The sequence below is a fragment of the Theropithecus gelada genome, chromosome 6 (assembly GCF_003255815.1).
Source record: "Theropithecus gelada isolate Dixy chromosome 6, Tgel_1.0, whole genome shotgun sequence".
NCBI classification, from domain to species: Eukaryota; Metazoa; Chordata; class Mammalia; order Primates; family Cercopithecidae; genus Theropithecus; species Theropithecus gelada.
In genome coordinates, this window is record NC_037673.1 from 104,860,561 (window position 1) to 104,884,000 (window position 23,440).

Below are 23,440 nucleotides of genomic sequence, written 5' to 3' on the forward strand. Positions count from 1 at the left end.
TATTATTCTAGATTTTTATTATGTGCTATGCATAGAATTATGTTCCTCCCAGATTCATATGTTGAACCACCAACATGTCTTTATTTGCAGGTAGGGCTTTTAGGAGGTAATTAAGGTTAAATAAGTTTATAAGGATGGTCTGCCAATTCAATAGGTTTTGTGGTCTTAGAAGAGGAAGAGAGACCTATCTCTACCTGTGAATATGCCTAGGAAAGACAATTGAGGACAGTGGGAAGAAGGTAGTTTGCAATCCAGTGAGAAAGCCCTCATCAGATTCTGTTGTTTATGTTACCCAATCTATGATATTTTGTTATGGCAGCCTAAGCTGACCAATACACCATGTAATAAACATGCTGTTTTCTTATTTCTATTGCATAGTTATTTTAGGAATTTTAATATTATAGGCTTTTTACTGAAATGAGACAGTTATTTTATGTTGTCTTTTGAAATGTGAGCTTGAGAGGGATTGCAGGGCCAATGAACAGCTTAGAAAGAAAAATATTCCTAGCTTTGTTCAAATTTTTCAAAAAGATATGTTATATATTTTACAAATCAAAAATTATTAGAAAATACAAGATGGTTATTGTAGAGTTTAAAGTATTTTATTTCATACATTACAAATACAAAGCATTTTTTTAAGAATTGCTTTGGACTGTTTTGAAGCAAAATGTTGAATATGATGTCCTCTGTTCATGATTGCTGCAGAAATACCCAAATGACATAGTAAGATTTTCATGCCTTATAAATAAGTCTTGTATATTCACACTCTTTGTTATTCATTGTTGGACTCTTTGTCTTGAAATAATGTAATTCATAAGGAGAACTTACTTGCATATCATAAATTTTAATTCTTTTAGCTTGGGTCCAAATCAAAATAAAATTCATTTTGCTTTTATTTTGTTGACTAGTTTTAGAGGATATATATCATCATTGGTCTTAAATGTTATTGTAGTTATTTAATTTATTTATTTGTTTTAAGGTAAAATGTAAGTCTTTGAGACCAAATCCAACAACTCAGCTTAGAAATGTGAATACTTAAATCACCATTATCCAAGAAATTCACAAAACCTGCTAGTTTTCCCTCAACTATGAGAACTAATGCATTGTAGAGAGTCACTACCCTTTTCTTTCCCTGACAGCCTCCATCTGTGATCACATACTTGACTGTTGGGACCTTTACAGTAACCCTTTGTTTTCGTTTTCTCTATAGATTCTCTTTTTAAAAACCCGATTTTCTGACATCTTACTTAGTAGGGAAAGAAAGCATCATGTATGTGTGGTCAACCTATTGTCTCCTCTCTGTTTTAGTTTAATGCCTAGTCAAATGACTTAATATTTTGGATTTTTTTAACTTCTTAATACATTTTCATTGAATTGGAGACATAAAAACGAAAAAATGAGACTGAGACAAACAGGCTGAAATAATTTTAAAAGTCCACAAATTTTCCATGAAAATTACTTAACACTGACTAGAAGGTATGAATATCAGTGATAGTCATTGAGTGGTTTTGCTTTATCCTGCCCACTTAGAAATAGATTGTCTTCTGATAATTGATTATATAAAGATTTATGACTGATAACCAATCAGTAATTCAATATGGCTTTAATATGAAGTTAAAATAATTGATATCCTACCATTGGGACTACACATGTAGAAAACCTTAGATAAGCAAGGTTTTTACACCCTTATTTTCATTTTAATTTACCTTTTCACAATTTTCTGTATGGTTTGGTGGTGAAGAATACAGATTTTTAGTATCAAAGACTTGTCCCACAATAGTGGATATGTAGAATGGTTAAATTACTTTATCAATCTGAGCTTCCATTTCCTTATCTGTAAGTTGTGGTTGTATGGTAGGTTTGTGTAGATGTTAATGGAATCATATAATCCTTTGATATGTATATATGTAAACATTACAGTGTTTGGCATATAAAAACCATCCAAAATGGCATAGATATAATAATTATTTCCCACAACATTAAGAATTCATCAAGTTCTGTAAGCAAAATATGAACCTTTAGAAGGGACTTAAGTAGTAGAGTTGGATTTCACCCACATTGTTTTCTGGATGTTTTTTCCCAGGTCCTTGTTTGGACAAATATTAGAGGAAAATGTAAAACAGAATAGGAAACCATAATTACTGTGGGTAGTACTGCTGTTGAGCCATATGACTTTGACAGTTCACTCATGTAACAAAAAAGATTGAATTGTCAAAGCTGATTCATATGAATCATAGATATTATCTAACACCATAATGTCCTAATAATTGAAAAGATACAAGCAGAAACCAGACACAAGTATAATATTTCTTTCCAGAGGAGTTTGAATGTATCGTAGACAGCTTCAAAAAATGTCCCTTTATCCACATTTGATTAGATTTTGGTTTTGGATTAACAGATGGGCTCCAGTGTATGCTATTTTGGTTTTGGAACGCTTTAGTTTTATACTCCATTAATTTCATTAAAAGAAAAATTCTTATGTGATTATGTCATATTCTCTAACTAGCCATGCCCTCATAAAATTTTAAATTGTAGGTTTATTTACAGTAGCAGTCTAGAAGACCACTAATATATCCAGCTGAAAACATTTTATGTAATAGATAGGTCCTTACTAATAACTTTCTCTCAAGTAAATACAAAAGTATCATTGTTAGTATTGTCAAAGTGTGGTCATTGTTAGTATCATTATTAGCACTGTCAAAGTATGATTACCAAACCAGTATCTGGTCAAAGTATCATTATTAATATTGTCAAAGTGTGATCACCAGACCAGTGTATCAATATCATGAGGGAACTTATTAAAAATACAAATTATTGGGCCCTATGCCAGGCCTACTGAATCAGAAATTTTGAGGATGAGACAGACAGCAGTCATACACACCTGAGGATAACCTTTTACTTTCCAAATTTAACCTATATTTCTTTATATATCTGTAGATATATTTATATATAAAAATGTTTTATGACTGATTTTAAAATGCTGATGGTAACAATACAAACATTATCACCAAAATCGCCTTGGAGAAAAAAACAAATTGTAGCAGTGCTGCCTTTTCCTAATGTACATTGCAATTTGTTTCTTTTAGAATTTACTTCAAGGTAACTTTTAATCCAAAGTAAAATGTGTCTTACTGCTTTGCGGTGCAACTGTTTTTCACCAAGTTTGACCTCCTAACACGCCAACCAGATTTGACTCTTAATGATTGGCTTTCTGAAAATTAATTGTATGTACATTGATAATCTGCAGACATTAGAAATATTCTTAAATTGTTTAAAGGTAGTTTAAAGTATGAATTTCCAATTTCCTGCATTTGGAAATTAATGTTAAAATCAGTCTTAAAACATGTTGCCTTGAGCAAGATCAGCATTGTTAGAATAAGCATACTTTGAAATTATGCTTTTAACAAATCAGTAATATTACTTTATAGTCATATACAGTAAAGCATAAATTTGGCCCATCTCACTAGTCTCTACCACAGTTCTAGAAATAAGATCAAAATTTCTCTCTCTTTTTTAAATCTTCCAAAAATCAACTTAGAACTGAACAAATAACATCTATTTCATTCTTTGTTATTTAATAAAAAGAAATATTCCTTCAGATCATTAACATGTTAGATAGAGGAAGAAAATAAGTCAGTATTATTATAGCTACATTTAGATCTCAATTTCCTTCTATATGACTTGGAATTTTTGGTTACAAAGTTGGCTTGCTGGAAATCTTTCCTAGTTAGAGAAATTGATGGATAACAAAGATTAATTATGTTTTATCCAGCTATTATATATCCTCTTGTGAACTTTTGGCACACACTTTGCTACAGAGCTTTGCCTTATGACTTTGTTTTTATATCCGGAAGCACTCTGCCTTTTATGAACACTGTGAAAAAGGCAAAAGACCTCAAAATTGGTTTTCAGCCACTTTGCCAAACAAAAGGCCTTGTACTGATGAATTTTTGTTTATTTTAATTATTGAAGAACTGTAGTGAAATAATTATCTCAATCATTTTGAAATTTTCTAAATGGTCCTGTTTGATTTGTGACTAATTTGAATGAAATGTTTGTTTGTTTGTTTTTAACACTCAAAACATAAAGACCAGCATGTTGTTGGTACACTTATAACCAGGAGTTAAGGAACCATTTTACCTTTATTCTCCTTTAAATTCAAGTTATTTTAATTGTTTTGCTTCATATTAAGTAGAATGATTTTAGTGTAGCTACTTTACACATCTGTTATCAGAAATGCCAAAATACTTCACACCCACCTCATGATCAGATCTAAAAAGGCTAATATACATAATACATATATTTGCTGTACTCAGTGTTATCCTGCTACCATTTTAATTAATGAACTTAGATTTTAGCAGGTGTGCAGGAGCATAGTAAAATTTAAATTTTTTACTAATTGTAGGCCTGTTAAGATTTATTTGACCTGAGTAAGAGTGAGATCAGGGACTATAATGTTGAGTTCCCTGTGTGAAGTATTTCTGCGTGCTTCTTTTAGTGTTGAAATCAAACTTCTACATACATTATTTTTAAAAATGCATGTGCATTATGTAAGAGTATACTTAATTATCAAGTCATTTAATGGATTGTAAACTCACAAGTGGGAATCGCTTTTTTCATTTTTAGTATTCTAACAACATTTGCTAGAGGGATATTCTGAATACTAGAATCTATTAGAATAAAAGTGTTTTTCCTAAAAGGAAGCTTTCTTCACCAATTTTTTTCTTATCTACCAGCTTTTAGTTTATAATGAAGGATTCTTAGTGGTTATCCTAATACTTTATAACATTACTAAAGCTTTAGGATAAATAACATATATCCCATCTCATTACTATAAGATAATTTTCTACTAAACTATATGTCTTTTATGAATAAGATTAATTGAAAAGCAAAAAAGACAAGCTTTCTTAGATTTGACAGATATTTATGAAACATGACCTTGTGAAATGTGTGCATTTTGTTCCTAAAAGTTGTTGTTTTTTCATGTTACATTACTATAACAAGTAAAATCCAAAAAATACCTGCTGTATACTAAGCATTCTTGACAGATAAAGCCCCTGTAGGTATGCAGCTTACCTTTTAGAGGGAGAAGATAAAGGTAAACAAATAATTTATAAGATAATTATAGGTTCATCATGCTTAAAAGGAAACAAGCAAAGTAATAATGTCCTTAGATCCAAAAGGAGGGCTACATCTCTGGCTCCATTTTGGCAGTCTACAACTTGCACCCTCCCTACAGTTTAAAGTACCCAGAATATGTGCCCAAACACAGTCCATGCATTCTACCTCAGAGTCTGTAGATCTTCATATTTCCTGTTCCAGCGACCCTGAGCCCACTTCCGTGTCCCGCCCAAGCTAATGACCCAAGTCCATTGTCTCAAGGATAGACCACAGGAAGGGTGGCCGATAGATTTGAGGAACACATGGATGCAGATTGGACATGTAGGAAGGAGAATCTAGAGATACCACATACTAGGCTGCATGAGGAGCATAAAGGAACCAGGAATGGGAAGAGAGATGAGTAGGCTTGCAGTGTAGGACCTGGGGAGACTTCTCCTATACTGCCATGTTCTAGTGCAGAAGTCTTTAAGTGAATATTTGACTTTCCAGGTTATTAGGGAGGTATATTTGTCAAAGTAATGGAATAGAACATGTCACGTTTAATAATTTGTTAACTTGACAAGAAAGTTTTACATATTTACACATGTGACATTGGGCCCCACAAAGGCTAATGACATAATATATAGAAATATATTATTATCTTGTGAAGGTCACTTTAGATAGGATGGTCAGATAAAGTTTCTCTGAGGATATATAATTCAAGTCAAGACCTGAAACATGAACTTGTAGAGGAAAACAAATAAGTTCTAACTAGCGGATATTCAAGCTAGAGTAACTGTCATACAAATGTATAGAGGATCATCATCAACAATAACCAGATGCTTCATCTGCATAAAGAATCAAAAGAGGTTCTCAGAGGAAGGAATGAAATAACGTAAGGTAGAGATCTGCAGGGACTAGACTATGCCCTATTATGCTGTAGATAATAGCTTGGTTTTTAATCTAAGAGCAATGGGGCACTATTGGAAGGATTTAAGGAGAATAGCAGGTTCTTAATTATATCTTTTTAAAGAAACCACATCTCTTTTCTTATGTGTAAAACATATGTAAAAGGAGGATAGAAGCATGAAATCAGGTAAAAGAACTATTATAGCAATCCGTGGAAGGAAATGATGTTTGCTTGGTCTTAACTGGTAGGAGTAGAGATAGACAGAAAGTGTATGTGTTGAGTGATGTTTTGCAAGTAGTTCTAACATTTTCCCTGATGTATTGTGTGTGGAAAATGAGGCAGGGAAAATAATCAAGAATGATTAAGATTTTTGGGTTGAGAACCTGGGTGAATAGTAGTTACATTTATTGAAATAGAGAATGCTTTGAGAAAAACACAATTTTTTAGGGAGATAGGAATTGAGAGTTCTATTGTGAACATGGTTAGTTGAGATACTCTTAGACAATTGAGTGGAGATTTCAAGTAGGCACTTGGATACGTCCAAGTTGAACTCAGGGGAACAATGTGGACTCTCCTTTTGTTTCTTGAACATACCACATGTTTCTTACGTCTCAGAGCCTTAGTTCCAGCTGTGCCTTTTGTCGGCAGTATTCTTTCCTACCTTTGCCTGGTTTCAGTCTCAGCTTAACTACCAGTCTATCTAAATGGTTCTCTTATCTCCATTTTTATTCTCTATCTCAGTATTGTTTGTGTTTTTTTTTTTTTCTATAACTTTTTTTTTTTTAATTTGCAAACATTTTTGCTTTTTCTTCTCTTCATGAAGAGGGACATTGTTTCACTCACCCTATCTAGCCAGTGCCTAGCACACTGCCTGTCACTTGATAGATATTCAGTAAATACTTGTTGAATGGATGAATGAATGAACAGTTGTGGTTTGCTTAAAAGGGAAGACAAGGTGCTAGGAGTAGACCAGTATGAGAGATGATTAACTCCCCTTTCCCCCAAAGATTTGAGGGTTCTTGAGTAAGAGGAACAATGGTTAATGTTTATTAAGCACTTATTATATGTTAGGCACTGACTGAGTACTTTATTAAGATCTCATTTAATATTTAGAGCCACCTTATATAGTAGCTTCTCGTTTTATCTTTATTTTGCAGATAAGGAAGCTGAGACTGAAAGAGGCCATGTTGCTGAAAGTTACACAGCTAGTGCAGAACAGCCATATTTAAAGCCCAAGTAGTTTGACTCCATAGCCTAGTCTCTTAACAAATACGTAGAACAGAAGACTATTTCTGCAGTGCTATAGATCATTGTAGTTTCCTTAGCCTTTGATGCTATTGAAGAGGATTCTGATAAACTCAGTGGAACAGTACATAATACCCCTCAGACGCCAGTGTCAGGTTCCAATAGCCCAACAAAATGACACCACTGTGTATTCCTTGAAGCCTGGACAAGGGTCACTCCTTGCATATCTCTTCCTCGTAAGACTGCCACCCTATGCAGAGTGGAATGGAAAGAGAACGAAAGAAAGCAGTGGAGAGAGGTCCCTGGGAGCAAGATCCTGATTCACTTTAACTCACAGGCAGGTCTCTTCTTTTCTGGTAGCCACTGGGGACAGTGCCAAGCCCATCTGATAGAGACCCTCTCTTCATAATGGCCAGTGTGTGAGGTATGGAGGACGGTGGGTAGATACTAAAGAATGAAAGGAAAAAGTCAGGAGTCTCATCTTTTTTGCTCTTTGAAGATGGAGGTACTGTCTAATCCCCCTTTCTTTTTCCTATTCTCGCTGGATAATAAACTCCTGAGAGCAGAAACTGTATTTTGCTTTCATTTTAATGAGCCCCTGTGCCTTTCACATCATGTTTGTTAAATAATTCATCAGCACAAGGGATAAATCTATGACATAGTATTTAGAGGTGAATAATAAGGTGTTTCTTGTAGGAATTTGATAGACTGTGTTGAACCTACATATTTTCTAGCTACCTATTTTTAGTCACTTAGTGCCAGAACCTGGAAAGGGTCCGTATCAGCATTTTTTCACTTATTATCACCTGCGTTGCTTCCTTTGGAGGGCATAACTGTTGGCTCTGAGAGTTTTTTAGTCAAGAAAAATGAGACATTCTAAAGTTGAGATGAATGAAAATGAGTTAGAAAATATTCATATATGTACAGAAAATTATACAGCCTTTTGTTCAATTAATACTATCCTATAATTAATACTGTCCTATAATAAACAAGTTTATTCATAAGTAGGGAAATTGCATAGACATACATTAAAAATGAGAACAATAAAAATCATTTTTAGGATGATAGGATAAAATAAATTATGTACATACAAAAACTATTTTATGTAGCTTGCAAATATAATGAAATATTTTCTAAGGTAATAATGTGTGTGTTTCCTAAATAGGAACCATTTGGGAAGAAAGTACTTTTGAATTATTTAGAATGAATTTATAGAACATTTAAACAAATACTCAGTTATTAAAAGCTTCTTAGATAGATTCCAGTTGGGCAACTACTTTGCATACTTTTCAATAAGTTTTTTTTGTTTTTCCTCTAAAGCAACCCTGATAACTTTAATGACAAAGCTGATCAAATTCTGAATAATTTTTGGATTATAAAAGGTTCTATGGCTGAGACTTTGAGTGAAATAAATGTGCTGAGCCAGCTAGGAAGATAATGAAGCAGGCTGACTGAAAACTTGCATATAAAAGAAAAACAGAGTTAGCAAATATTTTTCAGTATGAATAGTAGAAAAATCTCTGAGAATCATCTTATGTATTGTGACATTTTGTTAATTATTCTAAGGATGATATGTTGGTCTTTGTGTGTTAGCTCCAAAATATCATATTGTCAATATGTTTAGAAATTCATCTGCTACAGGTATTAAGTCTTTGTAGTGAGATAATTTTTAAAGTCTGTATTTAAATTTTGCCTTTTTTTCCTTTCTTTCAAACTATTACACTAGATGATTACTACTATACCTTTGACCAGGGGATGGACAAAGCTTGTATTTCCAATATTTTTGGTAACTAAATCCTCATGTTGAACCTTCACTACATTGGCTGTTGCTGAGAAATAGATTGTATTACTGTATTGGTGAATTCTCCTGTATTTAAGGTAGAATTATTTATCAAAAACAATGGTTTAAAAATGAAAATGTTGAATTAAAAATATAACTTCGGTCTTGTGGAAGCAAGCACTTCTATTTCAGTTTTGAACGTTGGGAAGATATACAGGAATAGAATAAGATTGTTCTTTACTATTAGTATTTTCTTTTGGTGGGCATTCTTTCTGGAGAACTGTGAATCAAAGGGAAGTGTTAATTTAAGTCACACTTCTAATCACTCTGACTTACCTACTTGAGATCGAATTTCAAATACGTCCCTATGCCCCTTAAAGGATAACTTTAGGAAGAAATGGTACAACCATCCAAAGGGATTTGGCAGGGGTTGATTGACATAATAAATAATGACCATCTGTACTCTGTAGTAATCCATCAAGAAGCACAATTAGTTTCCTGCAGCCTGGGCAGACTGCTGGTTGTCTTCAGTAGGTGAACAAAGGAGATGTTGCTTATTTGCTGCTTGTTCACTTTATTTAAAATGACTACATTTGTGAAGCAAAATTCTAAGATTTAGGTTTTAACATTTTAAAACTAATTTGATTTTATTTTCAGTTATTTTTATAGCTTTTGCTTACTATTATATCTACTTGTATAAAGATGTGGGATTTACAAGAACATAGTGTTTTCATTAAAAGTACTATATTAATGACTTAATTTTGTTGAAACCTTATTTTTAAGCGATTTTATATTTTATAGAAAATTTGGTACAGAGTTATTGTGGGAAAATGGAATATTTGTCATTTATCTAGTTAAAATAAGTGGTGTACAGACCGAAGTTGAGTCATTATTTTTTTAGGTTACAGATTACATAAAGATTATACAAAATTGACTCATTACTCTGCCAGTTATGTTAAGACATACTTGATTACAACTGTAAAGTTTTTTGTGATTTTATTTTTTGACACAAAAACTGTGAATGTGCAAAATGCAAAGCTTTAAATTGTAATCTAATAAATGCAGTGGATGAAGAGCAATCTATAATTGATTTGCATAGAAATAATTTGAAACAAAGTATGTAAATCATAAGTTAAAAAAATCTGATAGGACTAGAACTTGAAACTTGAAATAGAATTTATAACCCACTGTGTTTCAATTAATTAAAATTGATTGCATCATTATCTCTGAACTTGAAAGAGTCATATGCATTGCTTTAAATAAATTACTCTATTTTGGGTAACAGTGTAATTTGTTATAAAGGACGTAAGCTTCAGATTCAGACATATATGGATTCAAACATTGTTTCTGCCATTTGCTGTCAGAGTAGCCTGTCTCTCAGAACCTCAGAGTCTTGGCTTGATGGTCCCACTAACACCCCCAAGTTCAGTGATTCACTAGAAAGGCTCACCTAAGTTAGTATAAAGTTGTACTCAAGGCTAGGATTTATTGTCGCAAAGCACTCATGTAGGAACAGCAAAAGCTAGGTCAAAAGAGGTTTTCTTGCCCTATTTATAGCAGGAATTTTATGGGTAAGTCTTTCTGTCTACAAACTGCAAGGCCATGTGTGATACCATTGCTCAGGAAATTCCATTTGAGTTTTGGAGTCCAAAGTTCTTACCAGGGGCTGATCACATACCTGTTACTTGACCAGCCGTGGTGAGGACCCCAAACCAGGCACGATGTGTATAGAATGAATATTTATGTTTGCTTTAAATATGCTAACAATCTAGTTTTTTTTTTTGTTTTTTTTTTGTTTGTTTGTTTGTTTTTTTGAGACGGAGTCTCGCTCTGTCGCCCAGGCTGGTGCAGTGGCCGGATCTCAGCTCACTGCAAGCTCCGCCTCCCGGGTTTATGCCATTCTCCTGCCTCAGCCTCCCGAGTAGCTGGGACTACGGGTGCCCGCCACCTCGCCCGGCTAGTTTTTTGTATTTTTTAACAATCTAGTTCTTCTTGACCGTGATGACTTCCGTCATTATGGACTAACATTACTTAGTAACTTTTGAACATTCCAGTAGTTTAGTTCTCAGTTTCACCAAAGGTTGTCAAGAGTATAGAGATATGCAGAAACTTAATGAAACAGACCTACTTTGTTAAACTTTCCTCACACAGGGTTATTGTGAAAGTTAAGGTACAACTCTGTTTTGGTTTTACCTACATCCTTTTAGGCTTTCTTAATCTGAAAATGTGTTTATTTTCTTTTCTTTCTTTTTTTTTTTTTTTAAATTAGAGACAGAGTCCCACTATGTTTCCCAAGCTGGTTTTGATCTCCTGGCCCCAAGCAGTCCTCCTGCCTCGGCCTCCCAAAGTGCTAGGGTGAGCCACTGTGCCCAGCCTTATTTTCCATTCATTCTTGAAAGATAGTTTTACCACATTTACTATTTACAATTGAAAGTTATTTCCTTTCAACACTAGAAAGATACTGTGCTACTGAACTGTGTGGTTTCAGAAGAGAAGTATGCTTTCTGTGAATTGGTATCCCCTGTAGGTAAAGTCATTTCTCTCTGGCTGCTTTCAAGACTCCTTGTCTTTCATTGTCAGAAGTTGATTATGATGAATCTTGGCTTGAATTTATTTGTGTTTATCCTATTTCAGGTCCTGTTAGCTTCTTGTTTGTAGATTTGTGTCTTTTGCCAAATTTGAGAAGTTTCGGTCATTATTTCTTTAAGTACTCTTTCAGCCTTACTCTTTCTCCTCTCCTTTTATCTCAGATCATACAAATGTGGGATTGCTTGTCTTACAGGTTCCTAAGGTTCTGTTCATTTTTTTTTTCACCCAATCTATTTTCTCTTTGTTGTTCAAACTGGATAATCTGTTGATCTGTCCTCAAGTTCAGTGATCAGCCTCTCTTATCTTCACTTTACTATTGAGCCCATTCAGTGAGTTTTTAAAATTTGCTTTGTAATTTTTAGTTATATACTTTCTATTTCATTCTTTTTTAATAACTTCTGTTTCTATGGCTGAGATAGTCTATGTGTTTTCATATTTTTCAAAGGAATTTGTAAGTGATTGTTGTGCATTTTTCTGGCAGCTTTAAAATCCTCATCAGATAATTCCAACGTCTGATCCATCCCAGTGTTAGGTGACTTATCTTTTTTCATTCAGATTGTGATTTTCCTGGCTCTTGATATGATGGATGATTTTTAATTGTACCCTAGACAGATAATCTATGTTAGGACATCTTGGGTCCCATTTAAATCTTTCATTTTTGCAGGTAGTTACCTTGTTTAGGTTTAACAGGTAGGGCCTGGCCTGCTTTAAATGGTTTCAATGACAGTGCAATTTTTAGAGTTTTTTTGGTGTTATTTTGTTTTGTTGGTTTATCTGGTGCCACTGGGCTTCCTTCTAACTTGTTGATTTTAGTGCTGCCTCTAGGAGTATAAGGAATTCCTCAAGTCTGGGCTGCCAGGTGTTTCACTGGGGAAGGGCATCTTAGGCCTATGGGATTGTTTGGTAGAATTCTCCTGCCTGTGGGGAACAGAGTACTCCCTGGGCTGGGGCCTTATTGTGGTGGGATTCTTTCTCCCATTAGGAATGCTGCCCTGTCGTCTCTGGCAAGGGTGATAGGAGTCTTGGTGCATGGAGACAAAGAGACTTCCCAGTATAGCTCTCATTTTGTGGCAGTGCTTTTCTTGCCAATGCAACTGAGCTGCCTTGTTATTTCTCAGTTGGGGAGTGAGATAACAGGCCCACAGAGACAAAGAGGCCTCTTAGGCTTGGTCGCTCATTTGGCTGTGATCTGTCTTCCTGTTACTTCTGGGCCATCCCAGTATTTCTCAGTGAGGCAGAGCAGTCTTAGGCCAACTGGGAAAGGGAGTCTTCCCTTAGCTGCTTAGTGTTAGCTAGATTCCCAATCAATCCCCTTGCAGGTGGTACCGGGCTCATTTGGTCGTTTTGAGGACTCTCATATAATCCAGGGGAGGAATAGGCCTACCTGAGCTGCCTTCTGTGGCTATGTTGGGCGTCAAGCTGCCTTCTGTTGTGGCAGCAGGATGGAATACATCCTGCCACTATTCTGTTCTCCCATTCCAGGAGTTCCAAACCGATTCAACCTCCTCATACCATCTTTCGGAGTTCCTTGTTTGCCTCTTGAATTATGTCCAGGGTTTATAGCTATAATACTCTTCTGTGGAAAGGAGCAGGGAGAATTATGCTTCTAGAACTTGTCCAATGACCATAGTATTTTAATTGTTTTTTGGATGCTGGATAATATACATTATATATTTATATAGTAGAACAAATGCTAACATTTTATAAAAAAGTAAAGGGTTACACAATAAAGAATATTTGGAGACCTCTGGTCTGTAAGATTAAGTGTATGCTTGATTCCTTGCTCTCCATGGCCTGGTTAGAAAGTACATTTCTAGTTTTTCACCGAGCATTGCTCCCCTTTAAGGACTCTTTGGCTTCACTCTTCTTGTGTATTCACTCTATCTAGAAGATTTCTACTTCCTTCTATGCTTTTGCCAGAGTTATTTTCTCCTTTCAGCATATCAGAATCATATCCATGTTCAAGACTTATCTCAAATACTGCCTATTCTTTGAGACTTCTTCTGACTTTTCTAGCACAATATGGCTTCCTTTGCCTCTGAAATCCTTTGTCATCACTTACATTACTCATGTGACACTTGAAGTGACATTTTGAACAGAGTGTAATCTATCTTTAACTCATTTGTTTGGAGATGAACTTTCCTAGAGAAGCAGTGCTAGCAATGCTTAAATTTATCAATAACATATCCAATGTATGGAGCATAACTATGATTTTACATGTCTAATGGAATATATCCTTATATACTGACAGTTCTATCTTAAAATTCCAGGTTCATATTCCTAGACTTACACCCCTTCTCTACCAGCGTTGTAATATTGAGTCCCATAGAAGTAGTGGCTTCTGTGGGCTATGCCAGAGAGACTGCTGCATGGTAGACTGAGAGAAAGTTTGTTGGCAGTGGAGCAGAAAAATAAACTCTTTAGAGATGTTAGAAAGAGGAGAGCTAATGTTGGTGGAACCTGGACAACCACTAATCATACGTTAGAAAAGAAACTGTGTTTCTTTTACACAGGTATGCTTGCCCAACTCCTAACCTTCACTTTCCACACTTACATTTCCTCACTGTGCCTCATTTTTTTCACTCAACACATATTCTGTTTAATCATTTCTTTTTCCTTCCAAGGTCCTCAAGGAATGGCAGTAGGTGTTTTCTTTCCACAGACACCAGATTGTGTTTCTCAACACCCAAAGAAGAACTTTAGAGTTTTCTTAGTTGAGTAGCTTTTAGGAAGCAAAAGAAAAGTATTCTGAGAAATTTCAGAAACCTTTCAACCTCTTCAGTATAGCCTTTTTTAACTGTCTTGATAATAGTGGCCACTTATATCTCAGTGTTCCAGCTCTATTCTGTGTATACTTCTCTCTTAGCCTCTTAATTTTTCGTATGCTTATATTAAAGCTCTTGAGAATAGGAACCATGTTTAACTTACTTTGAATTCACATATCTTTAAATTTCTGGCACAGTGTGCAGAAATATGCACATGTACATATGATATATGTGCATATACCATATATACAGTAAGATGTATTTGGAGCTAGTCTCTGAGCTAATCTGTAGGCTTCCATTCTTTGCCTACCATGCTATTTCACTGTTTTGGCTATCTTTTAGTAAGTTGGCATTGTCTGGTATATTCCAGACTACTTTTTATATCTTTTTGTATGTTACATTGCATCTCAAATTGAGTCCTGGAAAAAGCTTTTCCTGATAGTTTCTTTGACTATAGAGATCCCATTCGTGTGTGGTATGTGTGCTGAACCCAACCTCTTGCCTGTTCTCTTCAGGAGTCCTCCTTCTTCCCAAAGACTACCATTATATTTCATTGTCATTGTTATCGTAGGAGCAGGCTGGGTTTGAACAGTATCTCAGGTGTGTATTTCTAGTTTTCATTCTTCTGTTTACCAGTTAATGATACCATTTCTTACTTGCATCCTTTTCAGAAAAGGAAAAAAAGAGGTAAATCTCAGGTCAATTAATTTTATTTGCAGTCCCAGAGCTAGAATGGAAGGAGTTTGAAGTTTGTCAGCTATAATGAATGTAGTGAATAAACTTTGAAGTTTCCATGAAACCAGTTTCTTACTCACTGTGATGTGTTTAACTGCAAGGAAGAATGATATATAAAAATTCACTCTAAGGAACTAATTTGGAAATTACCTGATGATTTAGTTACAAAGTTTAATCTCAAGTGTGTTTGAGAAATACTTTTCCTTTAATTCACTTTGTGAATTAATCAATACTGCTTTTTATATATATACATTTTTTATTTTTTGAGATGCAGTCTCACTGTGTCACCTAGGCTGGATTGCAGTGGTGCAGTCTCGGCTCACTGCAGCCTCCCCCTCCCAGGCTCAAGGGATCCTCCCATCTCAGCCTTCTAAGTATCTGGGACTACAGGCACACACCACCATGCCCGGCTAATTTTTTGTATTTTTGGTAGACACAGGGTTTCACCATGTTGCCCAGGCTGGTCTCAAACTCCTGAACTCGAGCGATCTGTCCCCCCAGGCCTCCCAGAATACTGGGATTACAGGTGTGAGCCACCACACCCGGCCCCAAATTTCATCATTTCTAAGAAATAACATTAGAATATTGAATTTTACTTCATAAGTTTCGCTTTATAGGCAACTTTTAAGTGTCCTGAGTATTTCCACAATTTGTTGTTTATAAAAATACTGCCTTTGGAAGATATTTTATGAGATATTAGAACAGTTTTCTAGCATTATTTATAATTATAATTTCTATTTTGTATATGGTAAAACTTTAGGTGTCTATTTAGAAATAGATATTAGGTGCATTCTCATGCATTTTTGGAAAAAAATTGAAAGTTATTTTATGCTGGTAGTATTAAGTTTAATTCAAGTATATGAACATTAATGAAGATAATGTAACTGCTAGAGTATATTGGAGTACTTCTTCCAAGTGGTGAATCTCTATGAAAAGTGAGGGTAAGTTCCAGACACATACTTACGTGTCAGAAGTCACATAAATAGAGGTGGTGGAAGAGAGGTATATACTATAAAATATTACATAAGAGGTTCAGGACAAGGTCAGTAACAAGAAAACTCACACCAAATATTAACTATGATTTTTAAAAACTCAAATGTTAATATCTGTAAATTATATTAAATACTTGTTTAACCGACCTAACTCATGGTTATTGTTTAGCTTACCTAATTGTTAAATTAGAATTACCCATTGCTTCTTTATTAAAGTGTGTATAACTACTTAAACACATTTTTCTCTATATTCAGTGAGTAGTTTGGACTCTACCTACAAATATGTATGTAGGAGGCTTAGAATAAGGGTAGAAAGAGGAGAGAGATTTGTACTCCGGTAAAGATAGGATTTCAGAGAGCAAGGTGTGATGGTGCATGTCTGTAATCCCACCTCCTCAGAGGCTGAGGTGGGAGAATTGCTGGAGGCCAGGAGTTCAAGACCAGCTTGAACAAGATGGCAAGACCCTCGCTCTTAAAAAAAAGAAAAAGAATTTAGTAAGAACAGGAATTATAGGAAGGCCTGGAGAATCCACTCGGATTCTAAATCTTCAGGAAGATCAGGATACATCAATAATAAAGGGGATGGACTAGATGCTGTTAGTGCCCTACTTATACCCATCATACCTCTCATTATACTCTGGACAACTTTCAGTTGCAGGTGTTTTCATCTTTGGCCTGTTTAGTAGGTCCACAGAAGGGTCCTCTGCCCATGTCTGCCACAAGAATTGCCAAGGATTAACACTCATTTTTCTGTACCCCTCAACCAATGCTACTCAGGAATTTGCATATAAATAAATACCTGTTGGGTGAGCTAATTCTGAGGCTTTTGGCTTGTCTCATTTTCCAGAGTTGGCAACAGTGAAGTGGCTACCTTAATAGCTTACCTTATTGGTTGCCCCCACTTCCCTGTATTACATCTCTTTTTCCTTCTGTTCCTTGCGCTTCTCAAATTAACTACTGCTTGCATTTGAATCCCTGTCCCAGAGTCTGCTTCCGAGAGAACCCAAACTAAGACAGGGACAGTAAGCTACCTCACATCCACAAGTTATTAGAACTAGATTCAGTAGTGTCAGCCAACTTCCCAGAAGGGCAGTTAGTCCATCTCATTCATTTCTTCCTTTTCTCAGTTTCACTCACAAATCAGTTAATAAAAATAAGTATTATTTGCTTAGGCAATTAGAAAGTACGCTGTGATTTCATGGGTTTATAAGGCCACCAAAATCTTTGTATGCGGCCCATATCTTACAGTGATTACCAAAGCACATAACTTATATCTCCAGAATATCTCTAAGATAAGAGAATTGATAAATAGGAAAAGTGTATTTTTTCTTTTACTGTAATCATGATGTATTAATACTCATGAATTAACATAAAGAATAGAATCCAAATATTAACATGTCAGGAGTCTAAGTCAATCTCTTGTAGCTTCAAGATCACGGAAATTTAAGCATTAGTTTTGAACATAGTTCTGTAGATATTTCTGTATGGTCACAGATCACTTGCAAGCAAATGAAATGTTAAATATAACTCTGTCAACTCTGTTCATTCCTATTATAATACATCTTTTATGTCTTTGCCTTATTTCTATTGGTGATTTATACTTAATTACAACTTTTATTTTCATTCATTAACCTGTGGACTGATAAAGCTACTATTCCTATTTCTTGGAAGAGACTAAGAGGCAGTCTGCTTCCATTTCTTCTGTTTTTTCTCTACATCTGAGAAGGTTGCAAAAAGTCTCCTTGTCCCTTTACAGAAAACAGAGCAAAGATAGAGACCAGAAATATGTAGTATAATCACTTTAGGATAAACCAGCTGTGGGGCAGTTGTTAAGGAGCGAGCTGCAGCTGTCTTTGGCCATATCTTCTGAGTGTGACTTTTCTTTCCTTTGGATAGAAGGGAAGAGAAGAAAAGTCAGTAAAAATGAAGGTAAATGCAGAGTTCCAGGCTTCTTCAGCAGTTCTCCATTCTCCAACTCTGCGTTACTCAATGTCCATGTTCCCTAATTTACTTTTGACTTGTCCTCTGATACCATTTCAGAGGCATAAGTAAAGCTTTAGCATCATCGTATAACTGAATTGAATGTGTTTCTCAACCACTTAGCAACCTCCATAGGAATGTTCCATTTAATACCTAAGGGTGAGAGGGTTGGTAGTTCTATCCCATCTTTATCCAATTTAACAGATTGGGAGTTTGCCCCTCTATCAACACTTCTGCAGAATATCCACAGAAATGGCAGGTACCAAATTCTGATCAAAATAGCCACTGAATTCTCCTCAGGCATTTATCCCTGCCTCTTACAGACTGAGTCATGTGGCTTTTTATATTATTTACATTTTTACTTTTAATTAACAAATAATATTTGTATACATTGTGGAATGATTATATCAAGGTAATTAACATATCCGTCACTTCACATAACTTATTTTTGGTAGTGAGATCATTTAAAATCTGGAGTTTTTTGTAGCAATTTTGAAATAGAAATACATTATTATTAACCATCGTCACTTTGCTGTGCAATAGATCTTGGAAACTTACTCCTCCTATCTAACTGAGATTTTGTACCATTTGGTCAACTTACCTCCATTCCTCAATCCCCCACACCTCCTGTTTCTGCTGACCAATATTCTGTTCTCTACTGTTCTTTTTTTTTTTTCCCTGTCTATAACTTAGACTGGATAATTTCTGTAGATCTATTGATACGTTATCTAAGGACACTGAAATTCAAATTTCGTATGACAGACAGTGAACCAGTTTGGTCTGCAGACTTAGTTTGCCAATCCCTAATTTAATTCAATCCCTGATGGACATGTTTAGAAGGTAGGCTTACTTCTTTTCATTTCCAGGTTACTTTTTCTACCACAGTGTGGTATGTTTGGGGTTTATTAAAAGCCTGGGGTGTTTTGTCAGAGCTTTTTCTCCTTGCAGTCCCTGAACTCTCCCTCTGTATTTTTTAACCTATTGGCTTCTGCTTTCACAATGACCGTGTGCATTCAAGGGTAAAAGTAGCCTATAAATCCTTGACATGACTTCTTTTCTTAACCTAGCTTTAGTCTCTCAATACTTCACTATTTTAGTAGCTCTCCAGTGCCTTTAAATGGATGTTTAGGGGTTTTCTTTGTTTAGTTGTTTTTTCTTTTTGTGTTTTTGTTTCTACATTTCATCCTGTTTTTTCAGTGGTTTGCACTATAAGGATTGGGCTGAACTGCCTAGGTTATCATTGTTTAAAGTGGAAAAGCTGTCCAAGAATCAGTTTGCAACTTTAAAATAACTTTCCTGACTGCCAGATGGCACTCTTTGAAGAATAACGTTTGCTTCTATATATAGGGTATGGGGTGGAGAGTTAAACCCCAGAACTGCTACTCAAATGGAAAGTACAGCTTTTTTATTTTTTATTAAAAAATGAACTTTATGGATGTGTAATTTATATAAAATAAAATTTTCCACAGGTTTTAAATATATAGTTCAATGAAACACCAATAAATTGAACTTCCTTTTTTTTTTTTTTTTTTTTTGGACAGAGTCTTGCTCTGTCGCCAGGCTGGACTGCAGTGGTGCAGTCTTGGCTCGCTGTGACCTCCACTTCCCGGGTTCAAGTGATTCTCCTGCCTCAGCCTCCTGAGTAGCTAGGACTACAGGTGTGCGCCAACACGCCCAGCTAATTTTTGTATTTTTAGTAGAGATGGGATTTCACCATGTTAGCCAGGAATTGAACATTTTTATAACCGCCTACAAAGTTGCTTTTTTCCCTTTTGCAGTCATTCTTTCTCAACTCCTGCCCCAAGCAACCACTTCTCTGATATCTAGCATTATAGATTGTCCTTCTCTAGAATTTTATGTAAATGGAATTAGTGTCTATGTATGTAAAGTTTGTCTAGATTTATTAGCTCAGCAAAAATGATTTGCAAGTGCTCTGTCATATGCATCTGTAGTAAGTTCCTTTTTATTGCTGAATAGTAGTCAGTTGCCTGAATGTACCAAAATGTGTTTATCAGTTTTCTTTTTGATGGACATCTGAGTTGTTTCTAGTTTTTGGCTATTACAAATAGAGCTGCTTCCAACATTTTTTGATGAATATTTTTGTGGATGTATGTTTTCATTTATCTTTGGTTAATTCCTAGGAGAGCAATTTGAGTCATGGAATGTGTATGTTTAACTTTTTGAGAAACTTCCAAATTATGCTTTTTTTGCATTTGGGAAAATAATGCTTTTGCATTTTCACCAGCAATACATAAGGATTACAGTTGCTCCACACCCTGAAAATCTCTCGATATTGTTAATCTTTTTAATTTTAGTATCTTAATGGGTATGAAGTAATGAAGTACCATCTTACTGTGATTTGTATTTGTATATCACTGGTAACTAATGATGTTAAGTGTCTCTGATGTTCTTACTGGCTGTTCATCATCTTTTCTGAACTTTTTTAACACAATTTCTTGAACTGGGTTCTTTGTTTTGTTGTTGAGATACCAGTTTTGTATATGTTCTTCATGCAAATGCTTTATCAGATAGAAATTCAGTATTGCAAAAATGTTCTCCCAGGTTGTAGTTTGTCTTTTCATTTTTTAAATGATGCTTTTGAATAAATGTTTTCAATTTTGATGAGGTCCAGTTTTCATTTCTTTTTTATAGTTAGTCTTTTTTTGTGCTTCTCTAAGAAACCTTTGCTTACCCACTTGATCATGAGGTTATCCTCCTAAGTTTTCTTCCAGGATCTTTATAGCATTAACTTTATATTTAGAAGGAAAAACTATGCATGAAAACTATTGCATTTTAAAAATCAGTGTTGTCCCTTTGTTAACTAACAGAGAGTGTTGGTTGAGTGTTTGCCACATGGTATTTCAGAAGGTAAGGCACTTCAAATAACTGTCCAGGACATTTTAAAGTCATAGTTAGGATGAATTTTTACTTCAAGATGTCTGATTACTTGTTACAACTCATAGATCATAATTACATTTCAATCTATCTTTGTAATAAGGAGAAAACTACACTCTAACATTAATAAGAAACCTAACTCATAAATAAAATATATCACCCAGGATACTCTTCCTCCTCCACCTCTTCCTTCCTACTCCCCTCCTTTTTTTGTTCCCTTCCTCTCTTTCTTTCCTTTTCATTCCTCCCCTCCTTTTCTCTTACTTTTTCCCTTTTTCCTTCCTCCATTAAAAAACATATTTTTTCTTACATTGTGGTATTGTGGGGTTTCATAGTTGAGCTTTTTTACATGATAAAATATCCTCTAGTAATCGGTTCTTGAGATCAGGTAATGGGATGCTGTCTTCCAACGATATGTTTGCATCACTGGCCTTATGCACCCTAGTGATACTGTAATTGGTGTTTGTTGCTTTATTATACCACAGGAAATTACCTGGGAAAGATATAGGACTATATGAAGTGTCAGAGACAGCTGTAATTCATGGCCCATTTATATGTGGAAAAATTAGCTCTTAGTAATATGATTTGAGTAGAAAAATAATTTCTAAGATTAAATGAGAACTGAACATTTTGTATTGTAAAATCAAACTCCCTCATGGCCTTATGACAGCTTTTTGAAATGACAAATAATAGCATAACATAAACTTTATGGTTGGTGGAAAGTGCATGCTGTGTTCTAATTACAGGGATACTATCATTTCAAAGGCTGAGATTTCTGATGGAATTTGGCTGTAATGTAGACTTTAATATCCTATTGTGTAGTATCATTTCTTAAATCTGTTTTACAGCATCTTGAGGTTATAACTTCTTAGTGTGCTGTTGATTGAATGGTCTGAATGAAATATCCCTTTAGGTCTATTTTCCAGTGGCTCAAATGCAACTTCAAGAAACGTACCCTTGCTTGTACTAAACAACAGTTCTTATTCTTTGCTGTAGGACAAGAAATGGATTCTCAGTCATGAAGATGTCACATTGGGAGAATTACTGGGCAAGGTATGTAATCAACTGAGCTAAATAACTAGAAGTCTCTATATTGATTCTGAAGACTGCAGATTTTTTCATTTTCTTCAAAGCTTTTCTTATATTGCTGCGAGGCACATTACACATTAACTAGAATGCAATACTGTATCTGTTATCAATATTGTGATGCTCACTGAAATAGATGTGTGAAAGTCTTTGAAAGGTTTAAGGATGATTCTTAACTTTTAAGAATATTATGTGTGTGCTTTCCCCTGGAAGGACTAAAAATCATAATGATTTTATTTCAGTATGCAGTAAACTCAAAACTAGTGAACTGAGATTTGAAAAGAAACAGTGAGATAATAAAAGTTTAAATAAATACCCAAAAGTCTTGTTCTTTTTGTTTCTGGTTACATGTGATAGTTCAGGGAAAAAAATGGCATACAGCCTCTTGGGATTTCAGGATTGTATATAGAATTACAGTGTGTAACAATGCTGGAACACTGGGCATATCTGAATCTAAAAATGTGGACAAGATACTTGTTTCAATATAAATATTAATTTTATAACTAGTTCTATTAATCAGAAAAAGCAACTATATATAATAAAAGTCCCTTTTCTTCCAACATAGTTGGAAGTTTCTTTGAACTCATAGGCCATAGTCAAGTATATGTTATTTAACAATAATGGCGGATACTTGAGAATTAACCAAATGGACTGTTTGAAAATGTATTAATAATAGTTTATTTATAATTGAGTTCCAGTGAATAAGTACTCACTTTTTTGTCAATGACTTAATTAGTGATGTTTCTATTAATATATAAAAATACAAATTCAGTTTATCTTCATGGCGTGATACAAAAAATAGTATAAAATATATATTTAGGAAAAGCTAATGTACATATGAGTGATCAGTACTGAACTTAATTAAGGCTCAACATTTTAGATAAAGAAATGATTATTCATTAATTTTTTAATTCAAATGTAAACTTGATGAATTGACTGTTTTCCCCTATTTTTAAAAAAGTTCTGAGAAAGTAAATGTCTGTTGAAATAATGTAGTTTGCAGGATTCTTATCATGTATTATTTTAAAATACCTTTCCCAAATGGAAGCATCAGATTGTTATTGGAAAGCAGATTTTTATTGGCATATTTAGTAAGTAAATTCTAAAGAACTTCAAGCTAAAAGCCGTGACTCATATGTTATTTCCTCTGGATTTCTTTCCTCATCCTTAAGGAAATATTTCTTCTTTCCCTTGCTCTAAGTAACTCAGTAGCAGTGACTAGAACAAAAAATATTACAAAGATTAATTTCCATGATACAGTTAAATAATAAATTGTAAAATTAAAGCATTTACTGAAATAAAGGCAGAATATGTTGAGAAGGACAGACTTTTTAGTACTATGGAAAAAATATTTTTAGTTAAA

General features: G+C 34.6%; 1 protein-coding gene across 4 annotated transcripts in view; it reads left to right on the forward strand.

Annotated features, from left to right (window-relative positions):
- FER (FER tyrosine kinase) overlaps positions 1–23,440 on the forward strand; it is a 437,039-nt gene that overhangs the window by 262,558 nt on the left and 151,041 nt on the right. For all 4 annotated transcript variants that reach the window (XR_003119794.1, XM_025387375.1, XM_025387376.1 and 1 more), the window contains one exon: positions 21,988–22,044. Coding sequence is in view for 3 of the 4 variants with exons in the window: in XM_025387375.1 (XP_025243160.1) it covers positions 21,988–22,044 (57 nt within the window). In the remaining variant the exon portion in view is untranslated. The remainder of the gene's footprint in view (positions 1–21,987; positions 22,045–23,440) is intronic.